The 18085-nt window shown below is 46.2% G+C and overlaps 2 protein-coding genes across 3 annotated transcripts in view; both read right to left on the bottom strand.

Annotated features, from left to right (window-relative positions):
* LOC138164974 (glutathione peroxidase 7-like) overlaps positions 1-9912 on the bottom strand; it is a 45868-nt gene extending 35956 nt beyond the window's left edge. The window contains exon 1 of the mRNA XM_069092987.1: positions 9713-9912. Coding sequence (XP_068949088.1) covers positions 9713-9883 — 171 coding nt within the window. The 5' untranslated portion in view covers positions 9884-9912. The remainder of the gene's footprint in view (positions 1-9712) is intronic.
* LOC138164975 (sterol carrier protein 2) overlaps positions 1-18085 on the bottom strand; it is a 465527-nt gene that overhangs the window by 434946 nt on the left and 12496 nt on the right. The gene's annotated exons all lie outside the window — the stretch shown is intronic.

The raw sequence follows: 18085 nt of genomic DNA on the forward strand, positions 1-18085 counted from the left end.
ATGGATGGATGGATGGATGGATGGATGGATGGATGGATGGATGGATGGATGGATGGTTGGGTAAGAATTCATTAAGTGATTACAATGTACACTGTGCTCAACGCTGGGAATGCAGAGACAAAAGCTAGACAGTCCCTGCCCTCATCAAGTATCTACTAGGGGGAAACAATACCTATTGGGGAGGGGAGCCAGAAAGCAGCTGTGCTCTGTTGGGTCACTGGATGATCAGAAGAGCTTGAGGGCAGTTACTATCATGCCCTTCCATAGGCAGTCAAATCATTCCTGAGCCCAGGATCAGATCATAGATCCAAGGCTAGAAGGGGCATTAGAAACCACCTAGTCCAACCACTTCATTTTACAGATGGGAAAACTGAGACCCAGAAAGGTGAAATGTTTTGCCCAAGATCAAATAAGTCATGATCGAGGCAGGATTTGAAGTCAGGTTCTCTGATTCTTTTCTATTGTGCCAGTGTGTCCCCTGAAGAAGATTTAGAAATTCAGGAGTACAAAGGGTGAGGGGAGGAAGCAGGGTTATGTTTAGTACAGATGCTGGGCAGATGATAGCAAGCCTCTTGGGTAGGTCTTGGTTTCCTGTGGCCGGATGGAATGTGGAGCCAGGTCTGGGATGGCTACATAGAGTGAGTTAGGTGAGTTTGCACTCATTCAGTCACTCACCAATCAGGACAGCTCAGCCTCAGGGCAGAGTCTCAATGCAGAGTCTGAGGTGGGGCATAGTCTCTGGAGTTCATAGCCCAAAGGTGGCTGTTCCCAGTGGGGTGAAGAGAGTCAGTAGCAGGGCAGATGGCAAGATTCTCAGAGAGTCTCCTGTGGCTGGGTGAGAATTGTGAAAAGGGCCAGACATGGAGTTTGGGGAAAACAAATTTGGGAGGCCATGAGAAGTTGAAGAAGGATGATGAGAAGAAGAGAAGACTCAAGATGAGAAGGCAAGGCTTGAGCTGAAGAAGGATAAGAGCTAGTAGTGAAGGAGACAGATGTGAGCTGGAGGAGATGAACTTGACCTTGAACTGGGAAGAGCCTGACCTTAAGCTGAAGGAAAGGAAAGTTTCAGGCAAAGAGATCTGAGAATAAAGAGCAAAATAAGTTGGATTTAAAGGGGAAGGACCAGAGAGCAGGCTGTTCACAGAGTATTGCATTCAGTTCTGGGCACCATATTGAAGAAAGAGGTAGATAAGTTGTAGTACATTTAGAATAGAGCATGCAGAATGGGGAGGAGAATCAAGAACATGTTCTCTAGGAATGTCAGAAAGAGCTGGGAATGTTTAGGATACGGAAGAGAAGATTCAAGGGGAATGTGGTAGGGGGCTTTAACTGCCTGAAGGGTTCTTATGGAAGCAGGATCAGACTTGTTCTGCCTGGCACCAGAGGGCAAAACTAGGAGTGATGGGTGCAAGATGTGGAGATACAGATTAGGCTGGATGTCAAGAAAACGTCAAGAGTGGGGAGAGAAGGAGGGGGAGAAAATTTGGAACTCAAAAGATTGTGGAACTGAATGTTGTAAACTAAAAATAAATAAATTTAAATGAAAATGTCGATGAGAGCTAACAGTGAAGTAGGCTGCCTCAGGAGATCATGCATTTCTTCTCATGGAAGGTCTTCAAGTGGACACTAAAATGACTATATGTCACATATGTTGTAAAAGGGCTTCCTGGTCAGATATGAGCTGGGCCAGATGGCCTCTGAGGTCCCTTCCCACACTGAGATTCTGTGAATCTGAGAACCCAAGCTGAAGGAGGACTTGAGAAAGAAGCGATGAACTAGAACATAAGGAGAAGAATCTTGAGGAAACAAGGAAAACAAGTTAGATCGTAAGATAAGGGAAGGGAAGTTGGTCATGGATGTCAAGGTACTGACAAAGTAGAAACATGGAGGCGAAAAGGTCTGAACACTTTGAGAAGCCTGTCAATCAGCAAGAAATTGTTTGTTATATGTTAAGCCATGTGCTGAGAGTTGGGGATACCAATAAAGGCAAAAACAATCCCCATCCTCAAGGAAGTCACATTCTAATGGGGGAGATGGTGTGTAAATAACTAGGCACATATGAGCTATAAACAGAGTAGATGAAGCTAATATGAAAATCCCCCACAGTTTGAAAAAAAAATGTCTCCAGGGGATCTATCAACAAGAAAAACCAAGAAGTGGGGATCTTACTCCCAGCAGGTATTGAGGTGTAATTTGCAGGGACTGGTAGTTCCATTTCTACCATGGCCAAGTGACTGTTATCTCTCTGAAGAGGTAGATAGGCATCTTGATCTGTGCCAGGAGGTTGGAGGGTAGGAGAATGTGACACAGTGCAGAAAGGGAAGGAGAAGGACACTTGGAGCTCAGTAATAGGAGGAGGTACTTCCTGAAGAGAAAAAACCTGAACCCCTCTGCACTGGAGGACTTTAAGTAATACCTAGCTACCATAAGGGTCAGAGGAAAAATAGGGGACTAGTAGTTAGCAACTTCCTGCTGAGGGGTACAAACGCAATCATTTGTTCCAATCACACAAATAGAGAGGTCTGCTTCCTTCTCTTGGTATATATTCAAGATGTAAAAGAGAACTTCAGAAGGCTTGTCAAACCAGAGGACTACTCTCTCCCATGTTTGGTGATATGTGTTGGCACAAATGATACTTTTGAGAAGAAGACTTTAAAGCATTGCTAAAAATGATGAAAGCTCAGAAAAGAAATAAGATTTTAGGAAGACAGGTACTATTTTCATTACTCTTTCTGGGATAGAAGGCAAGGGTTTCCAATGAGAAAGTGAAATTTAAAACAAACAATTGGTTCAAAATATGGTGTCTGAGAAGGGGATTGGGAATTCTGGACCACAGCTTAAAATACAAAAGTGATAGGTTTCTGGCCAGGGATGAAGTACACCCACCAAGGAGTGATAACAATCTATTTGTCTGGAGACTTATAATTCTAATTGAATTGAAAAGGACAGAGGGAGGAGAGACTGTTCGCCAAACTAGATAGTGTGCAGAATAGCTACAATGTAGCTAGAAGGCTAGAAGTAAAGACACCAGCAGTTCACAGGTAATAGATTTTTTTTAAAGGGTCAGTAATAAAACCTATAGCCTTAGAGACCTATCATCTATCTATCTATCATCTATCTATCTATCTATCTATCTATCTATCTATCTATCTATCTATCTATCTATCCATCTGTATATATATGCAAATAGTATACAGCGGCATGAAGTGTCAGTATCCTTGGTGTCACTGAGAGTTGGCTAAATGGGACCCATCATTAGACCATGGGTATGTCTTATTAAAAAGTAACAGAATAGATTAAAAAGTTTTTTGTAACACTATATATTAAGAAAATTTAATATCAGATTTATAATATATCATGCATACATAGATATATAAATATTAAGAAGATGTACTTGTGAGGAAATCTAGGAACTGAAAGGGAAAACATGGTAGAGAGTATTTGGGAGAGAGCAACAAAGGAAGAAATGGAAATTATATGATTGGTTGAATATATATTATGGACCACCAGCAGAAAGAAGAAATAGCTAAGGTCTTTGGGAAACAGGTCACAGAGCTGGCATAAAGGCATGATATAATAAGATGGGTGACTTCAGTTATCCAGACATCTGCTGGAGCTCTTTTTCTGCCTAAATCAGAGCATTTAATAATTTCTTGACTTAATAAATAATAATTTCATCCTTCAAAAGATAGAGAAACCAGGGAAGGAAATTTCTCTACTGGTTCTGACTCTCACCAACAAGGGGGAACCTGGTTGCTGTGGTAGAAATGACGGGGACTACATGGGAGATGTTGGGAAGTGACTACTCTATCTTAGAATTTGTGATACCGATGGAGAGGAACACTGGGTAGATTTAACATGCCCATTGATTTTTTCATAGGAGAGCAGATTTCAAGGTTTCAGAGATAGGACAGTTAGGATTGCATAGTCATTTGGGGATCAATTAAAGGAATTTGGACTGTTTAGTCTGGAAAAGATTCAGGGGGAATGTGGTAGCTCTCTTCAAGTATTTGAAGGGCTAATGGATGAAGAGGGAATGGATACGATTTGGTCTGCCTAGCCCCCAAAGGACAACAGGAGCAGAGGGTGGAAATTGCAAAAAATAAAATTTAAATTTAATGACAGGGAAGCCTTTCAAAAGTGGAATGAACCCTGTGAGGTGAAGGTCTTCCTTACTGGATGACCACTTGGGGATGTTATAAAGAGGTTTTGTGCTTTAGATACAGGTTGAATTTAGTGAATCCTGAGGCAACTCTAGTGGCTTGTGAAGTTTCATAGGGTCTCCATTTCAGGTCACAGTGGGTTGCAAGGTCCAGTTTATGCATCCCCTTGATTGGAATTGGAATCTGAAAGCCTCCTACTGTGAAGAAGACAGAAACATGACCATCCCTAGCCCAGAAAGTCATCTTTAATCATTAATTACCTGTAAGGATGAGGACCTAAACCAACCTTTTAAAAACCCAGTATGATTGGAGGAGCACTGGAAGGTTCTGTTAATCTTCCAAATTGTCTCCACCATCCAGATGCTGCCATGTCTTAAATTTCACTTTTAGTCATTCATTCCTTTCTCTCTCCCCTAGGATCCTCTTGTCAAATTCAAACACTGAAATGACCAGGTGAAAGCTATGAGAATACATAAGGGAGGTGAAGGAGGCTGGGGAGGAAGTACTGGAACAGAAGAGTAAGGTAAGGCTCTGTAAGAGTTGTCCAAACATACAGCGGGCTGCCTCAAGAGGGGCTGGGATCCTTCACATAGGGAACATTCAAGAGTGGCTGGAGGCCATTTCAGTCCACACATCTCTCACATCTGTCCCCTTCTTTATGCTCACACAGATACTACTTTAGTCCAGGCCTCCAGAACCACTCACCTAGATTATTGCCACAGCTTCCTAATTGGTCTTCCTGCCTCAAAGCTCTCCCCACTCCAGTATACCCTATGTACTGCTGACAAAGTAATTTTCCTCAAGTGCAGATCTGACCATAGTACTCTCAAAAGCAATTCTATTGCCTCTAGAATAAAACAGAAGCTCCTCTGCTTAGCTTTAAAGCCCTACACAACCTGGCTCCAACCTGTCTTATCAGATTCATTACTTTATCTTCTGGCTTCTCTTTGAACGGAGACTGAGAAAGGGGTCTATACTTGATGCCTTCACTTCCTCTTCTACATCTCCTGCAAGCTGCCTTCTGATCTCATTATTCAACTGAAAATGTTCTCTCCAAGGCTACCAGTGACCCCTCAATTGCCAAATCTCAAGGCCTTTTCTGAGTTCTCATCTTTCTTGGCTTCTTGACAGACATTGATGCTGACAATTGCCTTCTCCTCTCTAACATTTTGTGGCAATGCTCACCCAAGGTTTTCTCCAAACTGGATGTCTTGTAGACATCTCAAATTCAACATGTGCAAAATAGAAGGCATTATCCTCCCTCTTCTCAGTTTCTTTATTACTATTGAGGGCACCGCCATCTTCCCCATCACCCAGGTTTGCGTCTTCAGCATCATCCTCACCTTCTTATCTGCAGTCACTTCACATATCAAATCCATTGCCCAGTCTTTTCCTTTCTACATTCATAACATCTCTCATGTATATTTTGTCTACACTCATACAACCACAACCCTAGCTCAGACCCTCATCTCCTCTTCTCTGGATGAGTGCAGCAGCCTTCTAACTGGTTTCCTGCTTCTAAGTTTCTCCCTACTAAAATCAATCCTCCAGGAAGCTTGTCAAAGCAATTCTTCCTAAAGTATAGATACGATCATGTCACCCTCTGCCCCTTACTCAATAAACTCTCGTGGCTCCCTGTTACCTCCAGGATCAAATGTGAAGTCCCCTGTTTGTTTTAAAGTCTTTCCTACCTTTCCACTTCCCCTTCCACTCCCCCTCTATGTATTCTGCCACCCAATCACACTGGCCTCATCGTTGTTCCTCGCACGGGACTCATTTCCAATCTCTGCCTTTGCCCTGGCCATTCTCAATGCCTTCCGTCCTCTTCTCCACATCTCTTCCCTTTTAGCTTCCCTAGCTTCCATCAAGACTCAGCTCAAAGCTGCTGTCTTCTGAGATGAGGGCTAGGTCTCATATCTACCTAGTTAGTTACATATTGTCTCGTCCATCTGAAGGTGAGCTCCTTGAGGGCAGGGGCTGCATTGTTGTTTTTCTTTGTTTCCCTAGCACTTAGCTAAATGTTTGTTGATCAAAAGCTAGGACTTTCCCTCCCAAATTATTTAACTCCTTTGTAATTATTTGTATTTATTCTGTACATAGTTATAAATGTCCTTGTCTATCGCATTAAAATGTGACTCCTTGAGAGTAGCAATGTTTCATTCTTGGTATTTCTGCTTCCCACTGCACAGTTGGTGTTTAATAAATGCTTTTTGGTTGGCTGGGATTGTCACAGTGGAGATTTTTGTTCAAGTATGGGTTGGGCAAGGTTCCTAGCTCTAGAATTAGAGGGAACCCCAGAGTCCTCTCATTTACAGATGAAAAAAACAGAGACCCACTGAGGGGAAATGACTTACCCAAGGTCACACAGGTAGTATAATGGCAGTCAGGATTTGAACCCAGGTCCCACGAATCCCAAACCAGCATCCTTTCTTCTCTACTACACTGCTTCCCTAGATGATCTCTGAGTTCTCTTCTACCCTTAAGATGCTCTGAGCTTCTGAAATGGGGGAGAAAGCAAAGGAGAACAGCACAGGGCAGGGCATTAGCCCACCCTTGCCCCCTGTGGGATTCTGCCCAGGCCTGGGGCAGCTGGCCACAGGGTCCTCCTGCCATGGTTACCTAACCAGTGTGACCTCTAGCACAGGAAGTGCTCAGCAAGGCGTCCGTGGCTTGGCTCACTCATCACAACCTTCCTGTTTTCTGCATCCCCAACACCTAACACGTAGTTGTTGCCCTTTCAAGGGCACTTGAAAGAATGAACAGATACATGAATGAATGAATGAATGAATGAATGAATGAATGAATGAATGAATGAATGAATGAATGAAAGAAAAAGCATTGGCAGGCATCTGCTTTGTGTCAGGCACTGTGCTGGGCCCTTGGAATCTAAAGCCCAAAGCCACGAGGTCCCTGTCTTTAAGAAGTTTACAGTCTAGACAAAGGTGGGGGGGGGGGGAAGGAGTCAAGGCATGGTGGGACAGCCATGCAAAGACACAGAGGGGGAAGATGGGATGCTTCGTACAAGATGACCCCATGCTGGTAGCACAGGTACTATTGAGTGGCTCAGAATAAATGTTGAAACCAATTTAATTAAATTGCATTGGACTGATCTGTCATAGCATCTTGGGAAGACCGCTGGCCTCAGAGGCAGATTCTGGTCGACCCAGGTTCAAGCTTGTCATGAATTTGCAAAAGCCACCACCCCTGTGGACCTCAGCTTCTACCTCTGTCAAACTCAGAAGGAGGAAGGAGGTGGTGTCTAGGGGACCCCGGGGCTCTAATATTTTGTGATGTCAATACTCTTTCTTAGAAAGGGAAGGGCCTTCAGAAGTCACTGAGTCATGGAAGTTGAGAGTTAGAAGGGACCTTGGTGGCCATCTAGACTTAAGGGATACATTATAGTGGGAGAGGAATCTCCATCAGGATGTATCCAAGCAGTGACCATCCAACATCTATCTGATGCCTCCATTGAGCAGAGGGTAGCCCATCCCACTTGTGACAGCTCTGTTCAGAAGTTCTTGCCTCAAGCTTTTGGTTCTACTTCATGGAGCTATTCGGGAACCCATCTAACCCTTCCTCCACAAAACCTCCCTTCAAAGCCATAATGACTTCTTTTTTTCAAAAATGACTTTTCTTTTCTTCAAGCTAGGCACATCACGTTCCTTCAACTTACCCTCATGTAACACGGACTCAGGACACTTGCCCACCCTGGTGGACCTCTAGCTTATCAATGTCACAAAACTGTGCTGTGTGACCAGGGAAAGGACAGTGGGAGATCACCTCCTTGTTGATGGAAGCTGTGCCCTTCTTGAAATAACCCCACACGGCCCCTCATCCAACCCCCCCCCCATTTGACAGCTGGAGACCCAGGGAGGTTACTTGCCTTGCCCAGTCCCATAGAGATGTCAGAGATGGGATTTGAACCCAGGTCCTTTGACTCTGGTGCTCTTCTGCCCTGTCTCCTACAAGAGGCTTCTCCTGATCCCCTCATTTTCTAGCTTTCTTCCCCCTGTGATTCGGCATTCACTTTGTATAGAATTCATATTTCATTCTGCATGTGAGCTCCTTGAAGGCAGGCGCTAGGTGTTTTTTGCCAAGGCTCAGTTAAGCCCAGTGCCTGTCTGGGCTCTCTCCCAGCTTAGATGCTTCTAGTGACTGGGCTGCATGTGGAATGTAAGTTTCATGAGGGCAGGGAATGTTTGGCTTTGTCTTTGTATGCTCAGCACTGAGCGAAGTACCCCATACATTGCTTGTCAAATGAGATTGATTTAAACCAGATTGGGTTAGGAGGTCCCACAGCTTAGCTGCTCGTCCAAGCCAGGATTCCAAGGCCAAGTTCCTCCTGACTCCAAGCCCAGCTCTCTCCCTCCACTACAGCTGGGGGATTAGACTAGTTCCGATGGGCCCCCGAGCAGTGAAGCTGCCGCCCTGATTTAGGTGGATATCAGGAAAGAAATCCTTCTGCTCAGAGGCGTCCCTCCATGGCACACACTGCTTGCCCCATACTTCCAGGGGCTTTCCCTTCACAGGAGGCCTTCAAGCAGTGGCTGGATGACCAGTTGCTCTCCACCGCATAGAAGGAGTCTTGCTCCAGTATGCCCAGGGTCCAGACTAGCTGGTTTTGGAGGGCCTCTCCAGCCTGGACTGTGTCTAACACTGTGAGAGCAGCACCAGCTCCTTCTGGTGCTCTACCTGAGCATCATTCCCCACCCCCCCCATGCCAGGGCCCTGGCTGCCCAGTGCAAGCCATCTGCATCCAGGACAGCCCAGTGAGGTGTTTCCTACTGTACAAATGAAGAAATGAAAACTGGGAAAGAGGAAAAATGACTGGACCAGATAACCAGCTTGGTCTCTGCCAAAGTTGGTCTCCTGGTTTTCATCGCAGTGATCTGCCCACTAACTGGACAATGCAGTCTTGGCACAAATGTGTCTCTCTCTTCATTCTCCCAGTAACCCTGTGAGCGGGAGTGGTGGGGTAGGAAGCAGCACCTCCATCTGACAGATGGAGAAACTGAGGTTCAGAGAGAGGCCAGCCCCTAGGCCCTCCCGAGGAGACCAAGGCCGTGGTGGAGTGAGGCCTGAGGGCCCTTTTCCTTACATCCCCGGTCTTTAACCCCCTTGGAAACTCTGGGGGTGGGAATGGGGCTGAGTCCCTTCCCGGGGCGGGGGCGTGCCACGTAGACTTCACCGCTGCTGGCCGGCCAAGGGAGGCCGGTGGGAGAGGGCCGGGCAGTTAACCGAGAAGAGTTCAGGAGGCCAGGGCTCTAAGCAGTTCTACCGCTTTGGGGGGAAATCCGAGCCGGATTCCAGCCACTCGAGAGGCGCGCCCATCCCCCCTCCTCCGCCCCCTCCCCCGTAGTCCCCTTCATCCTGTCTGGATCTTGGGGCTGGGCCCGAGTCCTCCGCAGTCATGCCCCTGCCGCAGAGCCGGCCTGGGCCCCTCGGAGTTGGGGCCTGAAGCCAGGGGCCAGGGAGAGTTCGGAGTGGGAGGGGTGGGGTGGGGTGGGGCGGGGGCGGATGGTGAACGCTCCGGTGCCCCACGCACTTACCGAGCCGCGGTACTTCTCCAGAGACACCCACTTGCCCCTGATATTGACTACCTTGAAGTTGTAGAAGTCACTCTCCTTGGGCCCCGGAGTGGCCGGGGAGGCCAGGAAGAGGAGGGCGAGGAGGAGGGGGGCGAGGGGGAGGGGGCGGCAAGGAGTCTGGCGGCCGAGCATGGCTCAATTCGGGGCGCTGCAGCAGGGAGGGCTGGCGGGCCGGGCCGGGCCGGGTAGGAGGAGGAGCGCAGGAGGCGGTGGCTCGGGCTGGGCTGCGTGGCGCTGCCCCCCCTCCCCGCCAAGGCCCGAGCGCTCGCGGGGCCCGTGCACTAAGTTTAAGTCCGAGGGCAGCGAATGGGGAGTCCCCCGCCAGGGCTGGCCAGGGCCTGGTGGGAGCCCGGACAAAGAGCCCCAGGCTGATCGTACACTTGGAGGGGCTGCCATGTCTCATTTACAGAGGAGGAAACTGAGGCCCAGGAAGGTGGAGGGATTCGCCTCAGGTTATCTTGCTAATAAGTAGTAGAGTTGGGTTTAAACCCAGGTCACAGGATCATGAGATTTTAGAAAGGAAGTGCAAGAGATCTGATAGGCCAGACCCCTCATTTTACAAATGAGGAAACAGAGACCCACACAGGAGAACTAAGCTGATCAGGGTCATTTACAGAGAGTAAATGGCAAAACTGGGATTGGAACTCTAATCCCTTGACTCTGAATTTTTCCCAGGCATCCCACTTCTAGGAAACATGGTAATGGCAGTGACCAGTGCTTGGTGGGATGCAGTGTTCCTCGACGTTCCTTTTTGAGGATTTCCACCGTGAAACTTCACAAGCAGCCATTACATCCGGTGGTACCTCCCCACACTGGGGCCCATGGCAGCTCCTCCCTTCCATCGGTTGCTCCGGCTTCGGGCTTCAGCCCTTGCTGTCTAAAGGAGTTATCCAGGGTGTGTGGTGGTAAGAGAACTGGACTTGGTGCCGACAGACAGGCTCTGACCCAGATGCCCTGTGTGGTCCTGAGCAGGGCCCCTCCCCTTTCTGGGTTGTCCTTTCCTCAGTTGTCAAATGAAAGTCTGGGACAAGAGGACCTCCCAGGTCCCTTTCCGATGCTTGGAAGGAGTTGGCATTCTAATGGCAGAAGCTTGTAGAACTCAAAGCCACCCCCCAAGAAGGATGAAGGTCTCAGCAGGGGCATTTGACTTGCCCATCGTCTTGTGGCTAGGAAGTGACTGGTCCAAGATTCAAACTGAGGTATTTTTGATTCCAAGGCCGGTGATTGTTCCCACCTGTCTCCTTTTCCATTCCCACAAGGTCTTGTGCTACCAAGGGCAGACAAGGGCTGGGTTCTGCCCAGAGCAATTCCACGACAATAAGTCTTCTCTTTCCACATGAATGTCAGAATTTGACAGGACCTTACAAGGGAATTCCAGAGCTAAGAGGGACTTTAGAGTATGGGACACTCAAACTGGAGGATGCTTTTGAACATGAAAATGTCAAAACATAGAATGTAGAATCTTAGGACTAGCAGGCATCTTAAAGACATTCCAGCCCACTACAAAGGAGAAAACTGGGACACAGAGAGAGAAAATGGGAACTGAGTCCCAGAGAAATGATTTGCTCAAGGTCACAAAACTAATTAGTGACCCAGGATCAGAAATCAGCCCTCTCTCTGGTCTTCCAGTCCTCTTTAGACTGAAAAAGAGGCCTTTATAGGATACTGCCATGATAACTGTGCTTTGGCCAGATTGGATTCATTCATTCATCCAAAATAACCACAAAAGTGAATTCCCTGTGTTCAGCCTCAGTTTCTTCATCTGGGAATATTATTCTCCATCCCAGTTTTCTGTTTACTCATTTGTAAAAGCAATAGGATTAGATAAGCATTCAATGACTACTGGGCTATAAGCTCCGGGGACCATGTGTTATATAAACTCCATTTCTTTGCCAGTGTCTATCTAATAAATGTATGTGAATGATAAATGTTTGCTAAATGGATAGCCATAATCCACTCTCTTCTGGTGGGTCACGTGGACATAAAGGATATTGCTTCCTGGGACTATGGATCATTCTAGATGACCATTGAGGTCCCTTCCTACTCTCAAATATTCTAGAGCTCATTGGTAAGGACTGGGAGACTTGGACTAGAACCTGAAGACCTCCACAGGTCCAAGTGGTGTTTTCTTCACCAAAGCTGATGCAAAGCAAGGGAAGCTTTCAGAAATGAGCAGGTCCTTAGAAGGATGGTGTCACACTGGATTTAGTGGGGTATGGCAACCAAGGCAGCTCATTTCATCCTGGCCTGTGTTGAGAGAGGCATAGTGTCCAGAATTAGGGAAACAGTCGCTCTGCTGTAAGCTGCCCTAGTCAGATCCTGCTGGGAGTTTTCTGTTGAGTTTGGGGCGCTGTATTTCTGGAAGGACGTCGATAAAATGGGGCACGTCCAGAGAAGGGTGACTGCGATCGTGAAAGCTGTGTCACTTGGCTGAAGGAACTGGGATGAGAAGACTTGGGGGTGGGGCGGAGAGGAAGAAGGGAACACGCTCTCTTTAAGTTTCTGAAGGCCTGTCGTGTGGAAGGGGAATCAGCCTCCTGCTTGGCCCCAGAGGGCAGAGCTGGGAACAATGGGGGGAAGTTACAGAAAAGCAAATTTTGGCTCAATGTAAGGAAAAAACTTCCCACAACAATGAGAGTTGTCTCAAAAAGGAATGGAGTGCCTCAGGAGGTACTGGGCTCCCCATCACTGGGGTCTCCCAATGCAGGCTGGATTATTATTTGGTAGGGATATAGTTGGAAAGATTTATGTTTGGGTGTGGATAGTGCTATCTGACCTAGGAGGTCCCTTCAAACTCAGAGGTCCTGAAACGTCTTGTCTCCCCGGCTTATCTCAAGATATCATTCACTTATCATCACCTGATTTGTCTTTGCCACTCCCGAAATACTGAACCTGATTCAAATCTCACAGGAAATATTTAATAAAAAAGCATTTATTGACTGATATCACCCAGTCCTAAAAGCATTAATGGAAAGAGGCCCAGCTTGGGAATCATGAGACTGGAGTACCTGCAGGCTGTTTGACCTTGACCAAGTCATTTCCCCTTTTCTTAGTCCTAGTTTCCTCATGTGCATTATTAGGGTATATATAAGGATCCCAAGGATAGCTAACATCCCTTCTAAGCTGACATTCTTTGGTTCTGATCTCCCCTACTGTCATCCATCCTCTCTTTTGTGCTGACCTGGCTGTGTACATTCCATTTCTCTCCCTTCCCAATAGAACATAAGCTCCTTGAGGGCAGGGGCTGGGCAGCTTTCTATCCCCATAGTCTAGCTCGGTGCCTGGCAGTTGAAGTGAATCCTCTTTCATAGTGAATCCTATTCAGTTTTCATCCTGCTATTTCTTTGCGTGCTATTTTCAAAGAAGTTTCTATCCAATTTTTGGTGTGTTTCTGAGCTCAGCATGGCCCTGGGGTCTCCATGACTATGCTTAATTAGGCCAAATTGGCAGCATCCGTTGCTTCAACTGTCTTTTCCAAGAGTGAAGAGGACATTCCTAGCCCTTCCTCTGACTTCTCCCAAGACAGGGGAAATGGGGCAAAGGGTGACTTAGCTGCAGCCCTTCTTGGGGCACATTCAATCCAGGGAGTGGGGATGGATGCAAGGAGGTACTGGGTGATGGAAGAAAAAGCTGCTCCTCCCCCCAGACCTGTTCGAGCCTGGAATATTTGAATTCAAACAATCAGCAAACATGTTATACCAAATTATGCAAAAATATAATACAAAAATATATTAAGGCCCTACTACGTCCCAGGCAGAGAGTGAAACAACCCCTACTCTCAAGTAGGTTATAATTTGGCTCGCATTTATTTGACCCCCTATTATGTGCAGGAACCTGTTCTGCTCACCTAAGGGACTGCCACCATGGAAGGGGAGCCCATCGGCCAAAGCAGCCAGGCTGCCAGCATTCCAGCTGGTATCTTGCAGTCTATAAGCTACTAGCTCTGACTCCTTGGTACTCCCTTTCCCCAGGGCTAGCACATCCTTCTGATCCTCTAGTCCCTGTCATTCAGAAATGCCACCTGTTTAGGCAAACGTCACTTTCTTGACAAACTCTCCCTAAGCTCTCTTTCCTATCAGCCCAACATCTTCCCCAAGTCTTTTTCCTCCTTTGGCCACTGGGACACCTGATGTGTTGTTAGTATAAGGGGTGGTCATCATCAGGATCTCTGATGTGATCAGGGTCAGAAGGTATGGTCAGGGAGGCCCCCCAGACTGTGCCCATTCCACTAATAGACTTTCCTTCACCCTGGAACCCTTCCTCTCACCATCCCTCTATATCCTGGCACCATCAGAAACCTGGTTTTCTCTCCCACCTCATGCCACACTCTCCTGGGGCTTCCTCTTACTATCTCACATATGGTAGGGGAGGGGGAGGGGCAGGGAGGAAAGAGCCAACAGATTCCTTGTTCTCTGCTGCCACTTTTAGACATCCCCCCATACACACACGCGCACACACACACACACACACACACATACCCTTTGAAGTTTATTCTATCCAATTATTGTGCCCTGTCCAATGTTTATTGCTACTATTGACTGACCTCCAGGTCCCTCTGCACCCTGCTCAAGGACTGCCTCCCACATCTGGCAGTGAAATGATCTCTAACCCATTGGTGACTTCAATATTCATACTGGGAATAAAACTCTAAAACTGGAGTCAGGAAGACCTGCCTTTAATTGTACCTCAGCCACTTATTATTAGCATTATGACCCTGAGCAAATCACTTAACCTCTTTATATAATGAAGGTGTTGGACTTTGGGTCCCTAACATTTCTTTCAGCTCTCAATCTGGGACCTTATTGTAAAAGTGGGATCAAAACCCTCCTGCCTGGTTCTGGTGCCTTGGCTAGTTGTAAACACTTTTTGAAAAAAATGGCGTCAAATAATCAGGAGAGTTCAAACCAGCCTATATACCTCTTCTATCAATCAAAGCCATTGTGTGAGTGACTAGGTCATAACCTAAAGCCTTAGTATTAAAGGGAGAATCTATTTCAGAATCAGGGAAAAAGAGATTCTGAGCATCTCATGGAGCAAAGGAAAGACTGCACCAGTGAGGGATTATATTGAGAGACTTCTTGGCTTCATGGGTATCACAGAGAGGAGAATCTAGGTTGAAGCAAGTCCCAAGTAAAGGTCTGGTCTTTCCCCAATTTCCCATCCTGATGCCTGTTAGCCACAGATACTATAATATAATCTGCTGTTTTGTTACCTAGATGTTTCCAGTAATTTCTGTTTTGCCTCAACCACAAAGTGGTCAGGTGTTAAATGGAGAAAGATATTAAAATAAGGTTAAGCATAGAATCTAACCTCTGCCTAGGTGTTAGAAATTTTCCAAACTAGGGTCTTGGAGTAATTATGACTGAACGCAGAATTGTTCTTCTAAAATAAATGCCCAAAAGCCAAAGAGAAGGAAACCAGGGAGATCTAGGGGCCACTATATTGCCCACTAGGCTTAAAAGAGCTAATCATTGTGACAGCGTGTTGTACTATGCTGAGCTTTCTACCATAGGATCTGAGATCTAACCTTCTCATTTTAAAGATGAGAAAACTGACTCAAAAAGAGATGAAATGGGTCTAGGGTCATGCAGATGGTAAGTAGTACAGACAGAATTTGAACCCAAGTCCTCTGGCCCCAAATCCAATGCCCTTTCTACTGTACCATGCTGCCTCTCTATCCCGATACCTCCCCTGCCCCCAAAACACACCTGCTCAGATCCTCAGCCTCTTTAAATCCTAGGACCTCTGTCTCCAACCCAGCTCAGCTTCCCACAGGAATGCTCATATTGCCTCACCACTGACTTAGTCCACCAGACATCTCCTAAGCACCTAATATGTGCTATCACTGTGATAGAAGATGCAAAGCCCAAAACAAAAACATTCTCTGCCTTGAAGGGGCTTCCAAGATCCTGCATTCTGAAGTTCCTCACTGTGATCCCTGTCTACTGTCCTTTCCTCTCTTCCCCAATCTCATTCTGATGGACCTTGCTTTTTGTCCTCATTGCTAGGGCCCTCTCCCCTACAGTAACCTTGAACCTGTTTGTTATGCATTTTGTTTATCCTTGGGTATCTGTATATTAACTCCCCTGTTAGAGTATAAGCTTCTTGAGGGTAAGGACTGCTTCGATTTTCTCTATTTCTAACACTTGGTGTATATATAGTAATAGCTTGAATCAGTTAGTTGATTTATTGACTGACTAGTCAATTCCTCTTCTTCCAGTCCATTTTTTTTTCACTTCATTCCCTTCAAAATCTTGATTATTGACTCTATAATTAATTGTTTCAATCAGGCACTGTCCTCCACCTTTAAATAGAGGAGGGTCCATGCAGTAGAAGCATTGTGGCCTCTGAAGTCAAAGGTCCCAGGATCAAATCTCATCTTTGATGTTTACTCTTTATGTGACCTTGGACAAATTACTTCACTCTCTCTGAGCCTCAGTTTACTCCTTTGAAAAGTGAAAGGGTTGGACTAGATGTCTTCTGGTCTCTTCTTGTTCTAGATCTATGCAAGTCTAAATCTATGATTGCATGGTCCCTTATCCCTTTGAAACTGGAGGAGGGAAGGAAAAGGAGGTCTTGGCTTCATTGATGTTTTCAATTATACAGTGTTTATACCACTAACAGTAATGTTTTTTCCTCTAAAAAAGGACTTCTACAAATACCAGTCCTGAGGCACCAGGTACCTTCTCTGCTCCTACAGTGCAACTGCTTAGACAACAGAAGTCATGAAGCTTTTTGTAGTAGCAAAGAATAGAAGGAAAGTCGACAGACAACCACTGATTTGGGAATGGTTGATTGAATTCTGAGATGAGAATATTATGGGATACTCTTGAGCCATAAAGAAAGACTAATGTGAAGAATTCAGAGAAACCAAGGAAGAATTGGATGCACTGACCCAGAGCAAAGGAAGTCGAACCAGGACAACTTACACAATGACAACAATGAAGCAAAGGAAATACATATATCAAAAGACTGAAGAACTCTGATGAAGGCAATGGCCAAGCATGAGTCCAGAGAGCTGACTGGGAAGCATGTCTCCTGCCTCTTGGCAGAGAGGTAGTGGACTATAGTGAAGAATTAGGAATAGATATTTAGGCAGGATAACGTTGATTTATTTTGCTTGAAGGTAATTATTTGTTACAAGGTAAAGTTCTTTGGTGGGGAGAGGGGAATGAAGGAGTGGAGCCAGAGGGGAGTGATGGGGAGGATGCATAAGAAAGAAAAGAATATTAACTCAATATTGATTGAAGAAGAAAGTTATGAACTCATACTGACCGGGTCCCCTGAAAATTCATGTTCTCTCACCTCAGCAGGCTTCTCACTGCTGTACAATAATCCTTTTATTCATCTTTGACTCCCTAACACATTCCTAATGCAGCTGTTCCAAACTTTCTCCTCTCTGCTCAAACCTGTAACTCTAGACCTCTCCTTCTCCCTCTGGGCAGACACTGAATTTGAATTAGATTATAAGTTCCCTGAGGGGAAGGCTACTCTCTTTTTCTCCTGACATCCATATGCCTGCTAGCTCACTGGCTCCATGAACACTTGCTGAATCTGCTCCTACAAGGAATATTACCAAACCACACTTTGCTCAGTTTCCTCCAGCTAGGTAGTAATCAGAGGAAAGTCTCCCCCAAAGACCTCTGCTTCTAGTCTGTTTCAGCCTTCATACCTTAGACAGCCCCTCCCCCAAACCTCCTTAATTCAACTTTATTTGTCCCAAGTGCTGAAATTCCTTGTTATGACTCTGTTAACAGATGGGACAGATGGGACAGGTCCATCTGACTACATCCCCCATAATGCTTGGAGCCCAGAGAGCAACTCTCATTGGGAGAGCTTTCCAGGACTCCATTTCCCAGGGGGCCCTATGTCTGGGTGCAGGTGGTTGCACAATGAGTCACAGACTCTGATTGGTGGGAAGTCTTAGGAGAAGTGGGCGGTTTAAAAGGTGGACCAGCCAATACGCAAAAGTACACAGAAAGTACCAGCCAAACTTTGGGCAGAGGAGTCCCATGGAGCAAGACTGCCATGGTGTTCCCAGATCCAGCAAGATCTGGGAACCCCAGAACGAGCCAAGGCAGAGGCTTTGCCAAATGCCCTTGCCAGTTCCTAAGGAGGAGCCACAATTCAAGGCACCGAAACCTAAGCATTTTCCCATTGGGCACACGCCTTAGAAACAATTGATTGCTTCCTCCAAATGCTGGAGGCTATTAGATGGGATTAAAGGCAGATTAAACTAGAACATTTTGGGAGCCTATAAGCAAGGACACTCATTTATGTATTGGACTGAGAAGGTTTCTATTGCTTGATTTTCCTTCTCTGGTATTTATTGTA

Source organism: Petaurus breviceps, unplaced genomic scaffold, assembly GCF_028583685.1.
Source record: "Petaurus breviceps papuanus isolate PSGF00001 unplaced genomic scaffold, PetGlider_PUasm1.0 207, whole genome shotgun sequence".
Taxonomy (NCBI): domain Eukaryota; kingdom Metazoa; phylum Chordata; class Mammalia; order Diprotodontia; family Petauridae; genus Petaurus; species Petaurus breviceps.